Raw genomic sequence first — 25837 nt, 5'->3', positions numbered from 1 at the left:
TAACATTTCATTATGTTTGTTCCAATTTTACAGCTGATGTCCTTAAAAATGTGAGGATTACTCCAGATAACAACCGTGTTAAAATCTTGGCTGGAGACACCCTCATCCTCAACTGTAGTGGGGAGACCACCTATAATGGAAGAATCAACTTCACCTGGCATTTTCCAAAGGACAAAGTAAGTTAATGGTTTATCATTGACTTTACAATATTATGGAACAGCCTGCATAAGTAGGACTGGCATTTATGGTGCTTTCTTTGTCTTCAGGAAAAACGGCATAGTATAATCAAGTCCCTACTCAAACCTTCTAAGGTCCTTATAATGAGTAACACTTTAGTGTTGCCAAACATTACCATGGAGGATAAGGGAATCTATCATTGCAAAGCTGAGCTGAATCCCAGAGTAAATGATACTGTCACGGCAAAAGTTGTTGTCTATGGTGAGAATGCTTTTAATGCTTTATTATTACAAGTGAAATTAAAAGAATTTTAGGCTGTGAATTATTGTAATATTGGGGCGATCCTGTAAAGTAATAATGATAACCTTATTTAATCTATACTCTTTGGTTGCAGAGCATCCATTTCTTAACATTTCCTCTAAGAATGGACAGCATAGAACAGTCACTGAAGGTGTAAGGAAGATTGTGTTTGAACCCAGGGTCATCGCTTTGCCACCACCAGACGTGATAGCATGGTAGGCAATGGTTTCGAGCCACTATAAATAAACCTTTTGTTATGAGTGTTGGGCACCTCTATTATTGCATATGCACAACAAACAAACTTTTATGTGCCTCTAATATTCAGGTACAAGGATGGGGTTCCTATCCAGAAGAATTCCACTTGCTACAGGATGTCTGATTTTAGCTTGGCCATCACTGATGTGCAGGAGAAGAATTCTGGCGTGTTCACCATAAGCCTGGGCAACAGAGCAAAGGGGCTGTACAGGAATCTCAGCTACGTTCTGGAAGTCACAGGTAAGCCATTACCACAAACCTGATAATCTTCACTGATCCTGACGAAATGAAGCAGCGCCTTGGCTGTGGACCGAGGCTGCCCCCAGCACGTCTGCTGCTGCTCTCAGTCTAGATCACTGGACGGCAGGTAGCAGCTCTAGTGTGAGAGGAACTTGGGAGCTTGTTGATTCCAGGGCTGGATTGACGTAGCAGGAGCAGCTGTTGTTGATTATTGGGGCTCTTTGAAAGGGGCTTGGCGGAGTGTGTAAAAGGCCCGAGTTCTATTCTGCACACAGGCTCCAGCTGCCCCAGACCCCTCCAATCCTTACACCCTGTGTGCATACAGTACGGCTCATATAACCAGCATGTTCTATACATTATGTATTTAGCTGGAGAAAAATCAGCTTGCAATTCATTGTTATGACAACTCTTTTAATATACTGATAAGTGTCAACACTAGGATATAAATATTTTAGCATGTTGAGTAGATACATGAATGGAGTCTGCTTGCTATAAAGAACAAAAAGGAGACTGTATATCCCTTACTTCACACTTAGCATGTGGCGGGAACAGCTATTTTCACTGCATTCTTTAAACATTTTTGAGGAATCCCAGTAGTGTGCCAAAAAGTGTAAAAATCAGGCCCCTCTAGCCTCTTATAAACTTTATTTATGATCCTTGACCGGCCCACTTCACAAAACTTTTATTTATTGGAATGAAATTTTTTTTACAAACACAACAAAGTGGAGAGAAAATCTTGGCACCAGTTAGAGAACTATTTTAAATCTTGTTCATATGTTGTTTACAGTCGTCAGAGTGCTCTGGATTACTACGCGATGTGCAGGTGTGCATGAGCTGGGGCACTGAATGCAACACAACTATTTCTGTTGTCCAAAATTCAGATAGTGCTGAGATAAGTACATCTCCCGAGGTGGGAGAAGCATTTTTGTCTGTTGTTCATTGCAGCACAAATGGTTGACTCAGTGACCCAGGCATGGACTGCGGTGAGATTGTTCTTTGACCTAGAGCCCTGGGCTAGGCAGGCATCCCCCCACTCTTCTCCCTACACAGTCTAAAGGAGAGCTAATGTCGACGGCCCGCCTTTCATAGCTGCACATCAAGACTGTCTTTCTTTTTGAGACATTTTGAGATTCCACAGCAGGCGGGGCCGGTACGGTCGATTCTTTTAGCTAACCCAGTGGGACAGAGAGTGGGGTGTGGACAGCCAGGGTGAACATAAGGTGCAAAACTAAGCTGAATGAATACGATTCAGAAAAAAATAATGAAAGGAGAAATTCCTGATCCTATCATGGTGAATGCTGCTTCCCTAAAAAATATCTTGAATTCTTTTTTTATTTGCTCATAATTGATTTAAAAAAATGTGTAATGTGGGAGTGGGATTTTTTTTTGGCTTCTTAAAGGAGGCAATCATGACCTCTGATCTAACATGTTGTCTTTCTCTTCCAATTTCTCTCCATGTTTGTGCGTGTATGTGGTTACTGTGTACTTGTGTGTGTATGTAGTGAAGCCAAGTATTTCAGAGGCGGAGCTTGCTACTGTGGACGTGCAACCTTACATGTCGGGCAAACAGCATCATCTAACCTGCACTGCTTTTGGCCTGCCGTTGCCAACCATCACTTGGCACTGGCAACCATTTCACTCAGAACCGAAGTTTAAAAAGTGAGTCACCCTCATGTTATGCTCGGTCTATCACGGTTGAGCAATACCATAAGAAATTCAAAGCATTTCAACAGTGTAAGTAACTAATTTCAAGCAGGCCACTTAACCTAAGTGTAGGCTCAAAAACAATTCCATGCTTTGAATTGTTTGAATTGAATTGTAAAGTTATCAAGTCATGAGCTCTATCTGTATACCAGTTTCATTTTTGGTTTTCCAGAAAGTTACCGCCTGATGTTTCTCTCTGCATAAAACACTGTCGCATTTTCTCAGCCTGAATAACTGTTGCAATGATGCAATTGAGTCCACCTGCTGTGGATATAATCTCCATGTTTTGGAAACCATGCACAGGGTGTCTATGGAATCATACAAAGTCTTAAAAGGTTCACAATTAATTATTAATCATATAATTTTTAGACACTTATGTTTTTGGAAATTTTAAGGACAAAATTGCTATTCCCACATCTGTTAAGCTGTTTCAAACTTGGGACAATGGGATACTAACATAATTTTCTGGTCACATTAATAAACATATGACTAAATACTTTGTTGTTCATTCTGAACATCTGAAAGAGGATATTTCACCTTTTTCTGTCTCTCTTTTGTATGTTTAGTCTAAAATCTGTTTTTAAGTTGGTATTAAAAAGTCTTTAACTAGTTTGTACCTTTAGACGGAAACTCCACAATACTGAATCAAAATCACCAACAGCAACAGGCAGTGAAGAGATACCTTCGCAGGATTCAGAGCCACCAGTCCGACCCGGAGATCCCTCTATAAAGCAGACCTACTTTGATTCAATTGACTCTGTCCCAGAACATGACCCATTAATCAAAGGAACAAAGCCGCAGAGAGCTGCCCTCTCATTAGTGGTCAGTGGTTCTGTAGGCTAAGAGGGAGACACGGGGGAGTTAAATCTCAGATTCCCCGAGTTATTGCAGCGCTGAAGAGAACTGAGAGCGCTGTATATGTGTGACTGTGCATGGATACCAGCCTGGCGGTGAACCCGTACACAAAATGAACGTTTGAACAGTCACTCAGATCGTGGTTTGGAGGGCCTGTGAATTGTAAGATCAGGAAAACAATGGGCCATTAGCTGCGTGTTATCAGTCTCCACATCCAGTGGCAAAGAAAACAATGCAGACTGAAAGCGACTAATTATGTTACATACTAGATGGTGTTAAACCACCAGTTTCCCATTGGTTTCTTCACTAAATTATCGCATAAAACCAGCTGCTGCTTACCAGATTCGTGATAAAATATTACAGAGGTTTAGTAAGGTCAAAGCAACTCTTTCTGCTGGGCCAAAGATAATCAGGGCTGGCACCAGGAACTGTGGCTGGGCTGTGGCAGGCGGCTAATGAGACAGAGGAACAGCTATAGCCTGGTGGGAAGCCAATTGTGCAAAATGTTTGTTTTATAGTGCCCTGAGCCTGCAGAGTAGCTGTCACTGTAAATCCAACTTGCATCCCTTAATCTTTTGGGAGCAAAGGAAATGTCACTTTTGGGGAGGGGTTGGATTTGAGAGAAGCTTTTTAAGAAGGCAGAAATATAGGGTTGTCTTTATCACCAGGTTGAGAAGTTATCAGCTGTCCTTTGCTGACCACCAAGGTCTCAGGATCTGCCTTATCTCCTCTGGCCAGAACGTGGAGGGGTGTTCCTGTATGAGGTGACGCACAGCACAACCCTTCCTGTTGCTGCTGCTGTTTCCTTCAGTGCCTCTCCACTCATCAAACTAATTGTTCACCACCAGCAGGGCCTAAATCAAGGCTTTCTCTGGGTTTAAGAAGTAGGACACCCCATGCTAGAGGGTTCAGAGAACCCTCAGGAGAGGGCCTTCACAATGAGATAGCAGGGTATACATTATTATCGTGTGATCTGGACAGGGTGTGCTTTTGATATTACACTAAAGTTCTCAAATACAAAAGACTGTTACATTGTTCGTTGTTCAGAATGATTGATTTTATTGCATTTTCTCCCTCCTGTAGTGATTTGGAGCCTGTCTTTGTCAGAGTGGATGAAAGGAAAAATGATTCCTACAACTGGATTAAAAACATAAACACGAATTCTCAACTTGTTAAAGGAAAAAACAAGGTATGTAGATTAAAGTTATATGTAGTATATGTTTTTAAACAATGGATGCGCTTTATAATATGCATTTCCCCATGAATTGAGTCTAATATATAGCTGTTGCCAGTATAAAGAACTGGAAGAGAGATGGTATGGAGAAAAGTGCGATAAGAGATGGGATTTGTTCCTGGAATTAAGCTACCTGGGAATTAGGGAGAAATAACTTGGTTTTATTACACATTTAATGAGCCGCATCTGAAAAGAAAGGATTTATATTTACAAGAAAAAAATAGCGGTAAAGACACTGCTTTACCTACACTGGCTTTCCTCTTGTACAAAAGCTTTTGCTCTTTGAGGCCCGCAGTTTGGAAATGGTGCAACCACAACTGACAGACATAGTTCCTTTCCCGTTACTAAAGTGAAATACACCCCAGGTTTTCACAGTCTTTGTAGTAGATGTAAGCACATGAAACAGCTACACTATGAAGGCAGGCTTAGGTTTAGCTTTAAGGCAGGCATATTAATTTAATTTTATTTCCTAAAAAATCAACGCTTAAGGCATCAATAGTTAGATAGTTTGAAGATAAGAATCCCTTAGTTTTCCTTAAAAGACATCAAAGACGTATTGCCATGCAAACCCCAAACATCCCACACAGACTTTGGTTCAAATCTCCCGTGGAAGCTTGATGCTAAAATTGTTCATGCCATACCTAACTGAGAACAGGCCTTCGCTGCCATGCCCCTTGTCTGTATAGGATTCGGTTCAAGAAATCCATTACAGCTGTTTTAGGGCAGGAGAAAGCATCATTGACCTTTCTGAATCCATTCTTTGTTTTGAGCTGAATTTGTAGTCCATAAATTGCTGGTGCGCTCATTAATTGTGAAACGGATGTCGATGCCATGTAAATGCGAATGACTAAGTGACTGTTTACCATTACTAACTGTGAAATACATGACAACAAGAACTATCCAGTCATTTGCACACCACGTAACTGTAAATTTGGCCTTCTTTACAGGTCATCGATTTTTATACGTGTCTGACATAGATATAGAGGCACCTCTTATTTACAAGTACCTGTGGCCAGTCGCCGGTGCTTTATGAGGGTCAAGGCTAAGGTTCAACGATAACAAGCAGCAGTTTAAACGAAGAGGGATTTGGTGGAAGTAAATTCCTCTCTGTCACCTCATATAAATCGTTTTGGCCCGTGAATGAGAACATAGTCATGACTGGGCCTCCTCAGAAAGCCCAGCAAAAAAGGAGAGCCATAATATAAGGAAACACAAAGGGAAGACTTTGGCACAGAGGTCATAGTGTGTTTGGTCAGGTCACGTCTTCGGGACAGGCACAATCGTCTCAGTGACTGCTTTCAATCTCATGTTACATAATGGTAAGTAATAGGTGTAACATAATATCATAAGGTCACTCAGTGTTTTGACAAATGTTCTATCAGCAAGGTTTGGACGTTATGATACTTAATTTTGATGCCTGTATGTTTGTAAAGTGAACAGTTTAAGTAAAGGCACGCTGATGTGGTTTCGTAGCTGCAGCTGGGTCTCTCACAGCCAACACAATAGTTTCTACCAGCCCAGGAAGTTTAGGCCAGCATACCCCAGACAATGTACCCACATCATTCACTCTCTTTGATGTAGCCGACTGACCCCAAAAACAGATGTCCCCATGAACACTAAACAGAACCCCATGCAGTCTGGCCTTCACCCAAGTGTCTCACTTATTATTTTGTCTCTTTAAGCCATTAAAATATTGTGCTAACCTTAAAATCGAGCATGGCGTTGGAGGTGCTCTCCAGGAAATGGACATGGAGGCCCAGGTCTAGATCTATAGCACCAGTATGAAGGAGACTCTTTGGCCTTTATAACTCCAGCTGTATCCTTTCATTAATGTCAAGCACTGCAGACTATAAAGCACACCAGGCTGTGTCTAGACCTCCCACTTGTTTATTAAGAGCGACTCGGTGCTCTGATGGTGATTGAAACCGCTAGAATCGATCACACTGACAGCAGAAAGTGAATTATGATATCAAGCATTTGTTTCTCTTATTATTATATTTATTATGTTTTATCTGCTTTTAAGAATTAATCACAATCGCTTTATTGATTCCAATCAGACTGTGAGTACCCTGGTGATCGGAGATGCACGAGTTTCAGGACGATTTTACTGTAAGGCTGAGAACGACATTGGCAGCGCCCACATTACGGTGCCTTTCTATGTTGATGGTAAGTAGGTCACCAGAATACAACAAGTAAAATGTAATTAAAAAAAACCCAAAACATTATAATCACACAGCTGCATGCAGAAACACATTAGTTCAATTACAAAGCACACTATACCATGAGCTCTATGCTTTACAAATGATCTGTGTGCACATCGCACGCTGTAATGAACTGCAAGAACAGGAAAGGAATTCACAGATTGCATTGTGCAATAAAGAAACCAGAGGGGGGCATTAATTGAAAACATCTTCCACTGTAGTTGAACAGCTTCGGGGCGGAAGAGAGGCAAACAAGTCCTGAGGCATATGGAGTGCTGTACATGGCATGCATTTAAAAACATCATTGAATAACCGCATTCCTGCTCCTGCACCAGCAGGTCATTGCTCTTTCTTCATGAGCCTGTGTGTGCAATAAGGATTCACTTTTTATGTGCATGTGAGCAGTTCCAAATGTTCCCAAAATGAAAATCAACTGAGACAGTTATGTAATAACAGTGGGGACGAGGTGTCACCGTGCACAAGCAGAGCTCACTTTGCAATAAAGTGCATCACCTTTCCTAAAAAGTTGCATGAATCACATGTCCTGAAGGGTGGAGGACTTATTTTGGAGTGGATGCCAAGTACCAAAAAATTATTCTCCCAGGGTGGGAGAATTCCCAAGAGGAATCCCACTCTCTTTCAAAGGTGAGGAAGGCAGAGAATGATGGAATGCTGCTAAAAAAAGAGGACAGGATTGTAAAAACAGCTGTCTTCTCTTACGGAACAGAGAATGCTTTCCAGCAAACTGAATAAACAAGCGCATTCTGTATCCCTTGGGGCACATAGTCAGCCTCGCTCGAGTTGGATCACTGCAGAAGCACCATCAACATACTTCTAATTAATAGTGATGAAACAGGAAATAACAGGGAATTTGACATTCTGGGTCTTCTGATAAGTACCTTTGTGTCAAAAACCGTTGTCCTAATTAGTTTCTCTGGCAATTTGGATAATTGCACGCATGTAAACGGATGTAGATGCCATGTAAATGTAAATGACTAAATATGTTGTTTGCCATGTTCCTTGTCACACTAGATCAACCTGAGAAAATAACCACTGAACCTCAGAAAGCGATTGAAGGGAACAACGTCAACCTGACCTGTCGGGCAACCCGTTATCTCTACACAGATCTACAGTGGTTGGATTCCAGGAATCAAACAGTCACTTCCAGCGTGTCTAGCCTCCAGTTCAGTCGCTACTCCATTTCCCTTTCTCTCTATTTGCACAATGTGTCTCAAAACAGCACTGCAGGTTACAAGTGCCGAGCCTACAAGCTCAACAAGAAGGCTGAACTCAAGGAGGCTGTACTTATTTTGGATGGTAAGTTAGAGCTATATATGATTCCACTTTTTCTCTACGAAACAGTGATAGCACCAATAATCCAAACTTTTTTTTTATTTTCCTACAGCCAGGAGAAGACCGTGGCTGAATCAAAATCTGACTAGCCAAGATGTGAACAATACCAGCACCCTGAGGCTGGTTTGTAACGCTTCAGCAGTTCCTCCTCCAAAAATCATGTGGCTGAAAAATGGTGTTCCACTAGAAGAAAATCCAGGTACCACTGAGAAAAGTATCTCATATGTTATGGCTTTCATGAAGAATTTTTTTGTTGTTGTTTTTACAGTTTTTGTGACCGGGTTGACATATTAGAAGAAGATGAATTAAGTGCAGTCTATTGACAAATTAAAGGTTTTATCCAGTTAAAATTGTGTAGTCATTAAACTTGCCTTTGCACTGCCACGAGTTTTCAAAAAACTTCCAAAGTTAAAATTCTGCACTTCTTTTCGGCTGTTTAACTAATAGTTTGTGCGTTTCAGGTATCACACTGGGCGAGGACGGTACCCTGATCATTGAGAGGGTCAAGAAAGATGATGAGGGTCTGTACGAGTGTATAGCCAGCAACACTGAGGGTGTCCTGAAAACAAGCGCTGTGGTTACTGTGTTTGGTGAGTCAGTCATGGAATATTAACAATTAAACATAAAGAAATTTCCAAATAATCTGACCTGCTATGTTTACAGCACTGGATTGTCAGCATAAAATGAAACTTGCAGATCAAAATAAGAGCATTGCTCATCAGGGGAGTCAAGCATTTTCTGCATGGCCTGTCAAAACATCTCTGAGACCCTCTTGGCCTCTTGTTTTCTTGTCATCACTACAAATAGCTCTGGTCAGACTTTAGTGAGAGAATTCTCCCCTGACAGAAAATCTGTGGCTGCGAGGAATGCCAAATGAATTCCTTCTTGAGTTTTATGATCATAGCTTTGGCTTGGAGCCATCATGTAGAGGACACAACCCTTGTAAAGTGTTAAGAGGGCCACTAATGAGTTGAAAATGATTGACTGCTACAACCACCAAGGCACTGGAAACACGTAGTAGATAATTGGAGTAGAAAGTCATTAGAAAATGTAAAAAGTGGGCCATCATGCAAGTCATTCCATCCATATCTGTGCACTTTAGAATTAGCTTAATCGGCTGTTCATATATATATATATTTCAGCTACAAGCTACATGTGTGCACTGCCATGATTGTTTAGTCAAGGACGGCTTGAAATAAGAGCCGGAAAAATTTTGTGTAGATTTGAGAGACGTGAGTCTGTAGTGTGGACATGGATGGTTAGAAAAGCCGTGTTTAGATGAAAACACTACAGGAAAAAAGTGTGGTATGCATTCTCCAAGCAAACCACCAATGCTAAGCGTGTTTCCACTTCCTTTTTATATACAATCCCTGAAAGAGAAGTTGGGAAGAAACAAATAAACAAGAGTGAAAGAGGTTGAGATGATATAAAGGTTTTATTCAAAAGCCGTAGTCTTTATTTGGTAATTTGTTACAGATTGTTTCTTTTTGGTCATAAATCACCAGACCCTGCCAATATAATATGACGCATGTGAGATCACAAGAAGGCCACAGTTTCACTTTTGCAAAAGAGGTCTGGTATTTGACAACAATTCTTCTCTTTCCAGGTGATGAGGCGAAGCCAAATATTGAGGTCATAATTTTGGTGTGTACGGGAGCTGCAGCAACGTTCCTCTGGATCATGCTTATTCTTTTCATTCGCAAGCTAAGGAAGGTAAAGGACTACATTATGCTTTTTCTTACAAGCAGAGTGAATCACTCCACAAAATCAGGGGAGTGGCATTGCACTTGTGGTATTTTACGCTTCCTCCTTTGTGTTCTTGAAGGCAGCTATTTTGGAAATGACTGACTCATGTGTGTTGTAAATGCTTTTTAAGTGAATTATCCTTTTAGCTGGTATTGAAGATTTTTCTTTGTCATGATTGTTGGGAAATAGTAACCTTTTAGCTTAGATAAAAGAAATAATTAGAACATATTGTACTTGACTAAAGAAAAAAGACTAGAGGAAGAATTTGTATTATTTACTACTTATTTGCCACTTAAAATAACCTAAAACATAACGTTAATGATAACATTAATTTTTCAGCAACCAGCACATTATAAGATGGGTCCATCGATCATCATTGATCCCGATGAGTATCCTCTCGAGGAGCAGAATGATTTGCTTCAGTATGATGGCAGCAAGTGGGAGTTTCCTCGTGATCGCCTACAACTAGGTGAGTAATCCTTAGTGTCATCAGTGTTAAGAAAGAAGTTTCATTATTTAATACGCACCATCTGGACACTTCATTAGGTATAACTTGCTAGTGCTAGGTTGGACCCCTTTCCTCTCCATACATGCCTTTATTCTTTGGTTCATATTGACATTTTGGCATCACACAGTTGCTGCAGATTTGTCGGATACTCTAGTGGCACTGTTGTTATCAGCTCAGTGGGCCTGAGATCTGGTGACGGTGGTCTGACTATTCCCATCTGATCTCCGACATCAACAAGGCATTTTCTCCCAGAGAACTGCTGCTCACTGGATATTTTCTATTTGTCAGACTATTCTCTATAAACCCTAAAGATAAAATCCCAAAAAATCAGCAGTTTCTGAAATATCCATCTGAGACCAACAACCACGCCACATTGAGAATCGCTTAAATCCCCTTTCTTCCTCATTCTGTTGCAGAGTTATGAACTTCAGCCGGTCATCTTGACCATGTCTAGATGCCTAAATGCACTGAGTTGCTGCCACGTGATTGACTGATTAGATACTTGTATTAACAAGTAATTAAATTTGTACCTAACAAAGAGTCCAGTAAGTGTAGATACAGCAGATCATAACAAAGCAGCAAATTTACACATAGCCCGTCACCTCAGGATTTTTGAATATGTTGTTTTGCTTTCTGGAAGTTTTATGTATGCAGGTTCGGGGCCAAACTGGAAATCTTCCACAGTCTACTCATCAAAATGACATTTAAACAAAGACAGAGCATCAGTATTAAGTCTCAGTTAAACATCACTGTTTGTGTAACATCTTGCCTTTAAGATTTTAGATTGAATTTTAATGATGACAAAAATGTATATAAAGGTTATCAGTTAGTATTAAATCATAGACAGAGCTACATAAGGTACAATGAATAGGTGTAACCCCTCTCTGCAGCTGGTATGTAGGGTTATCAGTGAACTTGGCTATCATCCGGTCTCAAGTGAACCACAAATCCTCACAGAAAAACTGTCAGAGCTTCAGCAGGTTGTTTTAATTATAGAGCCTGACAGAAAGTTCTAATGCCTTTCCACTTATCAAAAACCTTCTTCCTTTGGCAGGCAAAACACTCGGCCATGGAGCTTTTGGAAAAGTGGTCGAGGCTTCTGCTTTTGGGATCGACAAGCTCTCAACCTGCAAGACTGTTGCAGTCAAAATGCTGAAAGGTAGGATGTCCAAAAACTTCACTGACCTTTTATGTTGTGCACATTCTTACATAATTTGGCCAATCTACCAATAGTGGTGCAATGGTCGTAGTACTTGCACAGGCCGGCAGTAAAGTCATCGTTTAATGTGCAGCAGATGAATGTTGAATATCTGCCACTTCTGCATAAGATTTATTTCACATGCATTACACAGACTCATAAACTACATCACCATACACAGAGTTAATGTTTGCATGGTGTCATAGCTCAAAGCAAAAAAACATCCAATGCCGGTTTCTTGCAAAGTGCATGTATAGTAAAACCTCTCACGCTGACGGGAATTGGGAATTGGATTTGATCAGAAGTGTCCAAGTTATTCGTGTGAATTTTTTTTTTTTAAGTATAAGAGACAAGCCCAACATGAGCAATAAAAATATGCTCATGTGTTTATTTGACACATTTTAGAGAGTCAAACATTTGGAAATCCTCCTGTGTTCAGTCTTTATTTGAAGCATTTACAATCTCATTCTGACATCTTTCCAAAAGTTCACTGTAAATATTCAAAATGAAAACAGGAAGCTAAACAATTTTGGCTGTTATTGCAAAGCTATTTCATTCACCGCAGCGAATGCATGAATGGCACATGTAATTCCCTAAAATTCTTTCTTTTTGGCAACGCTATAGAAGCAATTTGCAGACCTATCAGTGAGTAGAGATTTGGGGAAGATGTGTTTGCAAGAAGGAAAAAAATAGGACCACTGGGTAGATGTTTTGCTCTTTCTTATCATTAATCACTACTCTTCATAAATCACAGGTTCACTGAAAGGAACTAATGCTCTGGCTGTTGTTAGTCATAGGTCAAAGTTAATGGAAAGCAGCAGGTTTTCTCAGATTGGCCATGATTTAGTCAGAGACTCTGGCTGCTTTGGTTTTGTGGTTGGTCATTGGAAAAAAAAGCATGGTCTAAATCTCGATTCTCATAATTCAATGTAAACTCTTATCACTGAATAAACTTCTCAAACTCAGGAGTGTAATGTGAACACTTCCCCTCTTATCTCTGTAATTATTTTGGTATTTATCTTTCAAGATGTCGTCCAACAAAAGCTGTTTGGGCCTAAAAAACCCTCCACATAGCTTTCTCTCTTGTTTCAATACTTAAATTGAATTAAATTAAATTGCTCCTGTAATCCCAGTTTTTTAGCCTTTTCTCCATAGTAAAAAACTGTGAGCATAAACTTTCTGCTTGCAATGTATTGTGCAAAACAATGCAGTTAATAAAAATCTAAGTAATATTTCTGTATACCACATTAGATTTTAGAGTAGTCTTAGGTCTCAGAAATTAAAAAGTAAAATAGATTTCACTGTTAATATATAAATACAGATAATAAGTTGAATGCACTAAAAAAAAACTCTCCACTCTCTGTTTTAGTTAAAAAACATGTGTATGCTTACTTGTTTTTCACATGAATTTAGTCAAGCTGGAAGTTTCTAAAATTAAAGGGCTTACGAGACCATTTACTTTGGATGTTGAAGCACCAGCTGATGTTTACACTCGTTACAGGAGGCGCTACATCAAACGAGCGAAAGGCTCTGATGTCAGAGTTAAAGATCCTGATCCACATTGGCCATCACCTCAATGTGGTTAACCTGCTGGGAGCCTGCACGAAACCTGGCGGTGAGCATTATTACTGGGATTATAAAATATATAGAAGCATTGTCTTTTTAAAGGATACTAAAATACTGCCAGCTTCGTTAGGTTTAGGATTAAGTTGGCATCTGTTTTTGACCCTTGTTTTTATTCCCGTAAATAATAATCAGAGGAATGATTCCATCTTTAACAGGACCGTTGATGATGATAGTGGAGTTCTGCAAATATGGAAATTTGTCCAACTATTTGAGGGGCAAGAGAGACGACTTTCTCGTCTACAAAGTGAGTCTCCGTCTGTACAGTATCGTCATTTTTGTACAGAGAGTAACTGTTTTTGCAACGCTCTTGGAATGTCTCCTATTTTGTAAAGATAAATTCATTGTACCTTAATGCAGTGTGATTATATTCCACAAAAATCTGATGCGTGTAAAACGTATAATTGAATTTCCTATTTATAATGAAACCTGTGTGTCGATCAGAGCCCGGATGGTAAGGTGGTTTCATCCGGATTGGGCTGCGAACTCAGCGAGCTGATGAAGCGCCGCTTGGAGAGCGTGGCCAGCACCGGAAGCTCCGCGAGCTCTGGTTTTATCGAAGATAAGAGCTACTGTGACTCAGAGGAAGAGGAAGAAGGTAAAAGCCAAGCACATCTTGCTTCCCTTCAACCCCCGCACTCCTCTCTCCTCCCCACTTGTCCCTCCTGCTGTCCCCCTTCTTCTCCCCCTCCTCCTCTCACCTCTGCTCCACCCCTTCTGCCCAGGAATGAAAGCTCCCATCAGATTGTTTTTCAGTCTGAGTCTGATGGGACATTTCCTCCTCCTGTTCAGCAGTACAATCAGTGCAGCAGGAGCGACTGTCACCCCACTGAGTCTGGGGAGGCGTCTGTTTATTTCCTCTCCTGACCCCGACTATTGCACAGCTCTCTGCCTTGAGCTCGGCACGTCAGCCTTGTTGTTTCTAATGTGTTATTTTGGGTTTGATTAGCTGTTTACTCAGGTGGAAGTGGAAGAGCTCCTTGTGAGTTCCTCTTGCAGCATGCTGCGTCCATAACTACACGTTTCACCTGACATCTGAAAAATAGGAGGGCTTGTAATATTTTTTTTCTATCGCTCGTCTATAAAGAATGTTTCAAAGACAGAGTGTGGAGGAGACATGTATGTGTCAGGATGGATTCTTAAGATGGCGTGTTGTAGTCCAGGGCCTTTGCAGTTTCTCCCTTGAGAGACGTTAGCGCTTCATCTTATCTGATTTATTTGACAGGTGTGGAGGGCTGCTGATAACATTTCAAAACACTAAGCAGAGGAATAGGATTGTCTTAAAGTTAAAGGCCAGAATGAATAATCACTCTGACTGGGACTTGTTGTTTTCTTTCACAGAACCTGAGGATTTATATAAGAGAGTTCTGACACTGGAAGATTTAATTTGCTACAGTTTCCAAGTTGCAAAAGGCATGGAGTTCTTGGCTTCCCGAAAGGTATTTTCTCCCTCACAACAGAAGTCAATGCATTTCATTGTTAACTTAACGGTTTTATTTTTAAGCGTGCCCACTGATGTTTAAAGGATGTACGTGTAGAACTCGTTTATTTTTCAGCTCATTCATAGTTTTGGAGAACAGGATGACACTGATTAGAGAATGAAGCCATTGTTATAAATAATCTACAGAACGAGTCTGTATATAGAAAAAAGAATTTCCTATTGTAATATCACTGATGGCTTGACCATATGTTTCCCCAAATGCAGCGTAGCAGTGAATTCAAACTTGTAGTGTGCAGAAAACACAGTTTTGCAGTAAAAATCTCACTATGTTTTTTGCTGTTTTTTTAATAGTGCATTCATCGTGATCTGGCTGCGCGTAATATCCTGCTTTCTGAGAATAATGTTGTGAAGATCTGTGATTTTGGACTCGCAAGGGATGTCTACAAGGACCCAGATTACGTGCGCAAAGGAGATGTAAGTTTATTAGGTTATTAGTATCATTATTAGACTACACCAAAACAGTGAACTACTGCTACTACTGAGAACTACTGAGAAACAAGAAGACTTGATACATTTAGGAGTTGTTTGAAATGTGTGTTTATACTCCCTAGTTTTCCCAGTGATGTAATAGTGTGGTGTAATCAGTGTTCACATTAATTTTGGAGATATCCACAGATGATAGAAGGTAGTATATGATCTCTTTTCTAAATACTTGTGCACAGGCTAGACTGCCGCTTAAGTGGATGGCACCTGAGGCCATTTTTGACAAGATCTACACAACTCAGAGTGATGTTTGGTCCTTCGGTGTTCTCATGTGGGAGATCTTCTCTCTGGGTAAGTGTCACGAGTCTCTTACACAGACATGATAGCTGTTTTACAGTACAAGAAAACCAAACCCAAAGCTTCTTTGTGGGAGAGACTGTTACAAATGATTATTTTTAAACTCAAAATGAAACTGTGAAGAGGAATTTGTATTTTGACGACTTGCAAATAACAGATCACAGTTGGTGGTTCTGAGTAACGCGCGAGTTGCATAAAACTTCTCTCTGGAAACATAAGTCACCATATATCCTTAAAGTCAACCTATTATATTAAACATGGCCAGAGTTTAAAATTATAAAGTCATATGTACATTTAGCCCCTGTAAACCTAAATCTTGGGCTTCAGACTGCTCTAAATGCTCAGTTTCAGATAAAAGTTGATTTACAGGGATGTTGGCCTTGAAGAAAGTAGAGCTTAAAAAAACATGTTGGAGATAGTGGATGAACTGAGTGACTGCACCTAGGCACCGGCATAGGATAAGTAAAGATTTTCTTGAACTCTGAATCCTGCAAAGTTACCCGAGTGCAGTCCAAGAGCAAAAGTATTTAGACAGAATTAGTACAAAAGGTCAACTTTAGGCAAAAAATCTACAAACAAGGTAAAATGGATTCGACTGGATGCCAGACAGGTTTTAAATAGGCCTGACAACGAGTGTCTTGATGGGTTAGATTTTAAGCAAGAGGTGCAACCTAACCTAAGGCCTAATTGATATGTACTCAAAATGTATTTTATTTAGTCAAAACCAAAAAGATATTTATTGGTCACTAGCAAAAACATTTCAAAGGCAAACACAACGAAGATAAATATCAGGAACAAGTTGAATTCAGCATTTAAACAGTATTGAAGTGTTGGCAGTATTTATAGCTGTATGTCATTGTTTGCAACATTTTATGAAACTTATAGCTAAAAAAATAGATTTAAAAGGCTATTAAAAGGCTGAGTTATTATTTGTATTTCACATTTACACTTTATGCATTTAATTTAGTCTCGTAATCCTCACATATTCAGGGCTGGCAGGCCAATAAAGCATTCGCCTCTGTTATAAGTCAAAACTGTATATGAGCAGTCCTGCACATACACATGGATGGATGGACGTTTAGCATGATGTTCATCTTGATAATGGACTTGATTAGTGCCCCTAGCTTTTACAGCCTCACCAGATGTCCTGGGTAATAGCTGTCTTATTCCACTGTGTAATTGTGCCTTTGGGACAAAGGCGCCTGGACTTGCATTGCCAGCCTGGACTTGCATTACAGTTTTCCTGGCACTCATGCAAAAAACAATCAGGGCCTGTGAATATTATCACAGGCATGGGACATTAAAACAAGTGAGCGCCCCTTATTCAAGCAGTCTGTTTCAACCCAGCTGGCAACATAAACTCACAGTAACCAAGCAGCCAGATCAGTGTAAAAGTGTGCCCCTGCTGTGACCACTCCAGCCTTTAAGGCAGCGTTGTGCGTTGGTCCGTGATTGTATGAGAAACCTAGTGCTAGGTGTATATTTGTATCTTTTCAGTGGAAAGCATGCCGATGTCACAATGACACAGTTTTCTTCCCTTTATTTATTTTTGTCTTTCTTACTCTTCCTCTCTCACCACCTTATCACCACACTTTCCAAGAAACACTCGCACATCTGGGTAGTGTTAGCTGAGCCTTACAAAAATAAATCAAGAAACAGGGACAGAAAATGAGCAACAACAAAAGAAAGTCAGAGAAATAGATCTTTGCAATAGTGCAACTTGATGTCTGGGGGTTAAATTTGACAAATTGGAGCTGTACAGTATACTCTCTGTTATTTTATGAACCAAAAGTTTGTCAGTTCAGTTTTCTGAGTTCATGTATCCAGATTGTTAGTACAGTATTGATGCCAAACAATGTACTAGGTCTCTCATACTACAGGGTGGGCCATTTATACGGATACACTGTAATAACATGGGAATGGTTGGTGATATTAAAGTCCTGTTTGTGGCACATTAGTATATGTGAGGGGGCAAACTCCTCAAGATGGGTGGTGACCATGGTGGCCATTTAGAAGTCGGCCATCTTGGATACAACTTTTGTTTTTTCAATAGGAAGAGGGCCATGTGACACATCAAACTTATTGGTAATGTCACAAGAAAAACAATGGTGTGCTTGGTTTCAACGTAACTTTATTCTGTAGATTTTTATACACCAAGCACACCATTGTTTTTCTTGTGACATTACCAATAAGTTTGATATGTCACATGGCCCTCTTCCTATCCGGTTGTTCAGTGATGACACGACGAATCCTACTTCCGGGCCTAAAGTAGTCTGCGTTTAATATGGCTTTTGTGTTGTTAACATGTTTAATGTTTTGTATTTTCTTCTATTTGATCTCAAAAAGCTCCTAAAACAGTCAGTGATCCCTGTTGACCTCCCTCGGCTTTTATTACCGCAAATCATTTATTTAAGCTCGGTTTTTAAAACCTTACGATGTAACTACAGCCCAGCCCATGCAGCAGTATATGAATGACTAACCTCGTATTGTGGATGGATTATCTCAGTTGTTCTCCTGGCTGAAGTTTGGTCGTTTTACAGCATCCTGCCATGCGATTACATTTGTTCCTGACCACCAAGAACACTCACGTTAACTTTTATCGAGTGGAAAAAAAGTTAGCTTGTTTATATTATGCTAACATAGCTGTGTCGCTAGCGGTCACGTAGCACATCATTATATACCAGCTAGCCCAACTTCAGTCACCCTACAAACGTCACTGCTGTTTAGTTTTCTGTCTTCATTTATGCTGGAAGTGATAACAGAGCTGTACGTTTTAATTTGTTTCCAAAACCCTGCAGTCAGGACATGCTATATTGTATTTAGATAGAAGCTAGCGAGCTAACTCCCTGCTAACTTCTAACTCCGTTAAATGTCATAAATTCCGTTTTCATGGATGCCTGGATGTTAAACTCAATTGTTACACCTGGTAGAGCAGAACGCTGATCATTTTATTAAAGATGAAAGACTTTAGACAGTTTTTCAACTCTCAGTAATGCCATAGTGATCGTTTGATATGTGGACCTGCAGCGGAGTTTAGGCCCAGACACGGCTAGTGACGTCAGACTGAACAACCAGATTGAAAAAACAAAAGTTGTATCCAAGATGGCCGACTTCTAAATGGCCACTATGGTCACCACCCATCTTGAGGAGTTTGCCCCCTCACATATACTAATGTGCCACAAACAGGACTTTAATATCACCAACCATTCCCATGTTATTACGGGGTATCCATATAAATGGCCCACCCTATAGATTAGACCGATAAATGCTGATTAAAATTTTAAAGAATATAAAAATACCAAAGTATACTTTTTTCGTAATAAAACCAACTAAATATAACTTAGAAGGCAAGAGCAGTTTACAGTATGATATAATGAAATGGGTATTTTATTACAAACTTTGCACATTAACGATACGTATTACACATGAATCAAATGTGAAATTCCTTCTATTTTACTTTGTAAATACTATAACAAAAATCCAATCATGTACACTAAAAATATTTAGGTTAAAATTGTGCGATATGCATTAAAATTACATAGTGGATTAGTGCATCCATTTAAGTCCACGTTCAGGTTCTTACTTTGTTTACACACAAACCCACACGTCAGGAAACACTGAATGGACATGAGCTGCATCTAGAAATATGATCCGTGTGAACGGTGACAGCTGGAGCTGACGTTGGGTATTTTACTTTCTGTGCAAAGCCGAATCTGTCGCTCTGTGTAAATCTGGGGAGCTGCAAAGATGATTTGTTGTATTATTCACTGGGATTGGAGCAAAGAAAAATATTACTTGATAATTCAGAAAACGGGCATTACTACCCTAAACCAGCAGACTGGGAATCTGATACCCATTAGTATTTCATGCTATGTTTTCATAGTAAACCAAGCATTAGAATTTTATACCCAACATTATAGTTCAAAGGTAAATAAAATGTCCCATTTGGTTGGTGAGTGATGCATTAGACAGTTTAACGAGTCTAAAAACATTACGGTTTGGCTGTATATCATTTTTAGCCAGAAGTCATTTATATTTCATTGAAATTGGTTTGAACACAGTTCTTATTACACTATCCAAATCTGAGAGAGATTTTTATGTGACAAAGCAAAGACCAGTAATTTATCTGTTTGGCTTGTGTTCACTTGAGTTATGTTAATATTGTGTCACTGCATATTATTTTTAATGTTTCAGTTAAAATAAGAAGTAGAATAAACTATTTTAGGTTTTCCTTTTCTTTAAATAATAAATGTAGATGTTTCATACTTTAATTAATCCAAAGGGATCATTTTCTCACATATAAAATTCAGATGTAGATATTTAATTGAACTGTGTTTGTGCCTTTATGTAATTAACAAATAACAAACCACGTTGTCTGTCTGTCAGGTGCCTCCCCATACCCAGGCGTCCAGATCGATGAAGAATTTTGCTGCAAACTCAAAGAGGGAACCAGGATGAGAGCGCCAGAATATGCTTCCTCTGAAATGTAAGAATTCAGGGTATCATCTTTCTTTAAAAACAAAAGAGGTGTTTCTACCAAATGGGATGAAACGGTGAAGAAGGCAGTGTTCCTAAGAAATAACTTGAACTAAAGTGCTGAATATTGGTCTTATCCTGTAGGTCTGATTGGAAAAATCCAAGACTGATTTCATGAAACAAAAATACACCATATAGTTTGAAGGTGTGTTTATGTCTCAGGCAGTAACCTCCACATCACCGGCCATATGTTCTCCTTTCAAAGAAAATAAGCCCTGTCATATCAGTCTGCAGCTAAGAGGAGGTCTTGTTCCCTTCTCCCTCTTTGCACTGCACCAGCAGGTCAGGGGTGCTGGATAAAAATTCTGCTCTCGGAGTTGCAGGAGGAAATATTAGCTGGTGATTCACTACAGCGGCATGCTTGGAGCTGTGAAGCGTTTTCTGACTGACAACGGTGCAGAGGAAATTTAGCACTTAATTCAAATGCCTACTTTGGAGGCCTGACAAGGAGGGTTTTTTTTATTCTTTTTCGAAAGGATTGGAGGATTCAGATAGACATAAATATGTGCAGGAGAACACAGAGCCCCCTCTTTGGTGTCAGTTCTGTCAGTTCATAAAGCAGCAAGTGAAACTTTTTTTTGTGTGATACGCCTCGTGTAGTTGCTCTGCAACTGATCCGAACCCTGCAGAGCTCTGCAGCTCTCGCTGAACACGTGTGCATATGTTGTGTCTGGATTTCATTTAACACGCCTCACTTACTTAAAATTCACAAGTTGCATTTGTTTTGAAAGAATAATGCTGCACGTCCGCTTAGTAATGATATGCTATCAAAAGCTTCAGAATGTTGCCAAGTAAAGGTAACTGGATTAATCTATCAGCTCTGCCTGGCCATGATTGGAAACGATTCACTCAATCTAATCCAGACCGTAGATTTCAGTTAAGGCACATGATCTGTAGATGCAGACCTACTGGTGCCAAAAATCCCTCATATTTTCCATCTCAGTTCAGTTAGCTCATTGTCTAAAATACTGTAGGGTTGCCAAATTACATATTTTGCATTTTTATGGCTGTGGGGCCTGCATGTAATTTAAAGTTAAGATAAAAAAAAAAAAACCCAGTTAATATCACTTTAAATGGGATGCACAGGATGATGATGGTGATCCCCGTGAGATTTTTACAGTTGATCTCTAATCCCAGGTTATGACACCTTGACCTTCGTCCCAAACTCAGAATATAAGAATGATTAAAACCACATGAGGTTTCAGGGAGCGCCATTTAATTTGTGTTCTCACAGCCCTGATTCATCAGGAATGTTGTCTCCCGCCTGCTAATAAGATCCCCCATCCTGATGCATTGCGCAAGAATTTACACAGAGTGGGAGCACAATAAATAGGATGCTCATTTCCCATCCTACTGCATTTGCCCAACCGGATGAAGTAGTTCACTTCTTCAGAATCTTTCCCCCTCAGAAACACCAGACTCCCTCAAGACCTCTAAACATGTGGGCCCATGCTATTTATTCTCATTACGGACCAGCCAGGAAATGTGGTTTAAATTGTGCAGTCATACAATGTGTCTACTTCCTCCTCAATGATATGCATGAGGGCTGTGATCATGCTCCCTACATCCTGTCACTGTTAAGAGGGCTAGCACCTGGTAGAGTGCACTCTGTATTAATCAAGGTGGGAATCCCAGTATCTCTGCTTCTTCGAGCCGGTCCAGGATGAGAGGATATTGGGTTGATATACCAACAGACCAACTGCTTTTCCAACTCCTAAGACCTGAGATTGACTAAATATAATGGCAAAATGTAATAACAATGGCTATGTTTACATAAAACTTAAGATCTCTGGAGGGAATGTGGTAGCTGCTGTAGCTGAAAGCAGAAAAGGGTCTGCCATTGATTGATCCCAATCAGTAGCGTGCTGTGAATATAATTTAAACAGGAGCTGAGGTGCTCTGTTTCAAAATTCCTTCACGAAATGTAGCTGGACATTGCAATGGAAAATCACATTAAAGCTCTGAGTTTTCTCACATGGGCAGAGAGGTTGACAGCTTTTCAGAGACCTGAGCGAGGCTGTGTGTTCTTACTGTTTTTCACACCCAAAACCAGAACAGAGACTGATACAGTCCCAGAGGCTCGAGATTTACTGACAATACAGAAGCGTATGTGTGGCAGTTGGTTTAGAGGTGGACCACATGTGGTTGCTCAGTGAAAAGAGGTTTGTTTATAAGTGGTGAAAGAGACAAAGAGCCACGACTCTGGAGGTCGATGTTTTTCTTCCTGAAGGTGCTACATTTTACAATACATCAACCCAAATATACCGAATGTTGTTCTTGGCTTTGGCATTAAGTGTATCCATCCAGTATTTATCTTTGCTCTTTCCTCACAGATATCAGACCATGCTGGACTGCTGGCAGGGCGAGCCACAGCAGAGGCCGACCTTCACTGAGCTGGTGGAAAGGCTGGGAGACTTGCTTCAGGCTAGTGTGCAACAGGTATGATGGGCAAAACTTAACCAATTAAACACTGCAAATTATAGAGTTCACATCTCACTGTTTAAACACCAGACTGTTCTGATCTGCCATCAGGCTTGGGCGTGAACTGAAACTGCGAGTTTATGAGGATATACCAGAGATTTATTGAAGTGTTTTTACTGAGAAGTGTGGATATATTTCAAATTTAAATCCCCACATCAGGGAGGATTTCTGACCATGTTGCGGTTTTATACAAGAACAGCTTTACCAATATTAGTTACCAGATTTACAGGATGAGTCACAAGCAAAAAAAACAAAAGTTGAAGTGTTTTGCTCGCTGTAACTGAGAAGGGAAACAAAAGTCAGCACAAACACTTGGCTCTCCTTGAAATGGCACCATCGGTTGTGTAGAGGAACAACACTTCAAAACACGTGGGAAAAAAACTATGTAATTGTTAGTGTGACACATGATAACATTGTCTGGTGTCAAATGACACAGACTGTTACAAAGCTGAACAGCTCTTTGTTATGACCGGGTCAACAAAGACAAGAACAAGTCGTAATGTTTAGTTTTTTGGGCAAATATTTGACACCGAAATGAGATGAAACACACCTGAGAGTCCAGAAAACCTTTTTACTTGCAGACATGTTGACTTGACAGAACAGTGGCTATGCTTGCATTAACATTGCCTTCACTCTGTTAAAGCACAAGGGGGAAATTAGCATGAGGCTAACGGTCTGTGGCTGATCTACTGACAATGCATAATTTACCAACAAAGACAAAGCCAATTTGTTTGGATAATAACCAGCTTATTACCAAGAGAACACGAAACATTATTTACCAATAGAGCCTGAACTGTATTATTAAAGTTATTGTTACTATCCATTGTGCATAAATATGAAAAAGCAATTTTTTTCCACTTTTCTATGTGATGTTGCAGCTTTTTAATTAAAATCAGCGCAGTGCACACAAGTATACTGGCAGGTATGTAAGAGATGTGACACATAGAGGAATCAAGTTTTCATTGTGACTTAAAAACCTGAAACACTGCAAAACTGCTCATCCCACTGTAAAAAGTAATTTTACTCAGTTGACACCACACTGCTTTAAATCCCAACAGTAGCTTCATAATGCCAAAAGAAGGCTTTGCGCTGCCACAGACCATTAGTAAATCAGGCCAAAAGTGTCCCATTAGAGCGTGATTGGCGCTGAAACTGAAGCAGCTAAGTGAAATTTTACACCTGAGTTCCCGTGCTGCCAAAAAGGCTTGGAAGACTAAATTACACTCGCTCTTAATAAAGTCGCTTTCTATGGCTTGCATGCCTGCATGTGTCAAAAAGACTAAAACCAGAGTGGATCCATGCAGACTCTGACGAAGGCAGTCTGCTCGCCTGCCGTGTACGTTAAGTGCACTTGAAGGCTGTTTGTCTTCTTAACCTTACAGCCTACGTTTAAAACTGACGTTTAAAACAAAAGGCCTCATTTTTTGATGGAAGAGTAGCAGCGACTGAAGCTGATGAATGTATATTTAAGAAAGACGATTGCTTATCAGCTGTCAATGTGGATAGAAAACTGGTTAAAACCTGAACAAAACCGGATCACTTACAGTCATCAGGAACCACAAAGCATCTTTCTTTCACAGAAGTAAACAGGCCTTTTTCCATAATGTACATTACTGCAGACAGGTAGCTACAAAGAGGCATTACATTTCACTTCTTTGGAGGACTGTAGATTGTCCAGTTAAGTAATAAGAGACACAGATGAGGCCACATATCACATCACATCAAATGAAAACTGTTGCATTACAAATGAGTCTGTGAACGTTACTTTCATGAGAAACAGAACAGAAAGAACAGACTTTCATTACTAAAGCTTGTGTAACAAGAAGCTCGGTCATGAACTCTCCTGCTACTTGTTCCAGCTTCATGAATATGGTTATGGATTTTGGAGCCATGAGCCTGGTTTCTTTGGCAGCTCACCACAACCTATGGAAGTTTGTGTTTGTACAGAGCGCATAGCATCAATCATAAACCTTCTTGTTTCGTTGATTTAGGAGGGTAAGCACTACATACCCATCAACACAGCCTTGCTGGCAAAGGTGGGAGACCAGACTGTTGCAGTATCGTCAGAGGAGACACGGCCAACCTCCCACCGCGACTCAGGGAGCAACTGGTAAGAAGATGGAGTATTTTTCATGGACTAGTTTTCATAAATCACACTAAAGTACTCACGGACACATGTGCTTTCCTCCCTGCTATGCTACTGACAATACACAAGCACTGGCACTGGTGCTGTAAAGAGTTTAATTGACCCCTACAGGTCTGCAGACTGCAAATTTGCAGGAGTTGCCATGAAATTTTGTGCAGATTTAAATCTACTTTAATCTTGCACATGAAAAATAACATATACTTCACCCTCCACCCAACACTACACCTGCACCAGTATTATTATAATATATCATAAAACAAAAAACTAACACTAAAAATAAGCAAATATAAACAAAATAAGCAAATGCAATCAAGAAGCTGAGCATAATCTAAATTTTAAATGAAAACTTAATAAATCCTAAACTATTAATGTCCTAGTACAGAAATTGGTGGACTAATCCTTTTACTTTTGAGATTTCTCTTTATTTTCTTTCTATTTTTATATGAATTTTTAACTTGAAGATGCCCCGCTGTTTCTATTCTCTGAATTATTGAGGTTTAGTAGCAATGCAAATAGATAAATACTCACTCACTCAAGATGGAAAAGCCACCTGCATCACGATGGAGTTTGTTGGCCGAATGGCGGTGGGGTTTTTATATATCAGAATGTGTTCAGTAAACTACAAATTTCTGAAAACGTTTTAAGAGATATTAAATGTAAAACAAATACTGCATTCTTTTTTAAATGGCTAGCATCGGGCGACTCCACTGGTTCCATTAAAAAAAAAAGTCAGCTTGCACAGAAGCTTTATCGTGTTTGAATATTGAACACAGTAAACATTTCTTGATGAATTTATGCACTTGACCACTAGTTTCAGTTAGTGTGCAATGTCCCTTAATTTTAATAGCCCAATCCAAACACAGTGATTTGAGCTGAAGCTCTAAAACTGGAAACCAAATCACAGTGGCTTTGTTCCCTCTTTCATTTCCAGTCTGTGACAGACATTCAGGGTCTAAAAATGTTGTTGTTCCCCAGAATTCCCGTCTGTCACCCCTGTGA

General features: G+C 39.9%; 1 protein-coding gene across 2 annotated transcripts in view; it reads left to right on the top strand.

The window, feature by feature from the left end:
* The window catches only part of kdrl (kinase insert domain receptor like), a 47443-nt gene that overhangs the window by 15723 nt on the left and 5883 nt on the right, over positions 1-25837 (top strand). For both annotated transcript variants that reach the window (XM_040015758.1, XM_040015757.1), the window contains exons 6-27: positions 34-176; positions 267-438; positions 572-692; positions 803-972; positions 2475-2631; positions 4615-4720; positions 6823-6931; positions 7999-8283; positions 8372-8518; positions 8781-8909; positions 9926-10032; positions 10405-10534; positions 11628-11732; positions 13273-13386; positions 13553-13641; positions 13839-13992; positions 14736-14833; positions 15187-15309; positions 15558-15669; positions 20062-20161; positions 22545-22650; positions 24684-24802. In XM_040015758.1, coding sequence (XP_039871692.1) covers positions 34-176; positions 267-438; positions 572-692; positions 803-972; positions 2475-2631; positions 4615-4720; positions 6823-6931; positions 7999-8283; positions 8372-8518; positions 8781-8909; positions 9926-10032; positions 10405-10534; positions 11628-11732; positions 13273-13386; positions 13553-13641; positions 13839-13992; positions 14736-14833; positions 15187-15309; positions 15558-15669; positions 20062-20161; positions 22545-22650; positions 24684-24802 — 2896 coding nt within the window. The remainder of the gene's footprint in view (positions 1-33; positions 177-266; positions 439-571; positions 693-802; positions 973-2474; positions 2632-4614; positions 4721-6822; positions 6932-7998; positions 8284-8371; positions 8519-8780; positions 8910-9925; positions 10033-10404; positions 10535-11627; positions 11733-13272; positions 13387-13552; positions 13642-13838; positions 13993-14735; positions 14834-15186; positions 15310-15557; positions 15670-20061; positions 20162-22544; positions 22651-24683; positions 24803-25837) is intronic.

The sequence above is a fragment of the Simochromis diagramma genome, unplaced genomic scaffold, assembly GCF_900408965.1.
Source record: "Simochromis diagramma unplaced genomic scaffold, fSimDia1.1 OVJJ01000685.1, whole genome shotgun sequence".
Classification (NCBI taxonomy): domain Eukaryota; kingdom Metazoa; phylum Chordata; class Actinopteri; order Cichliformes; family Cichlidae; genus Simochromis; species Simochromis diagramma.
This window is presented reverse-complemented; position numbering and strand designations above follow the sequence as displayed.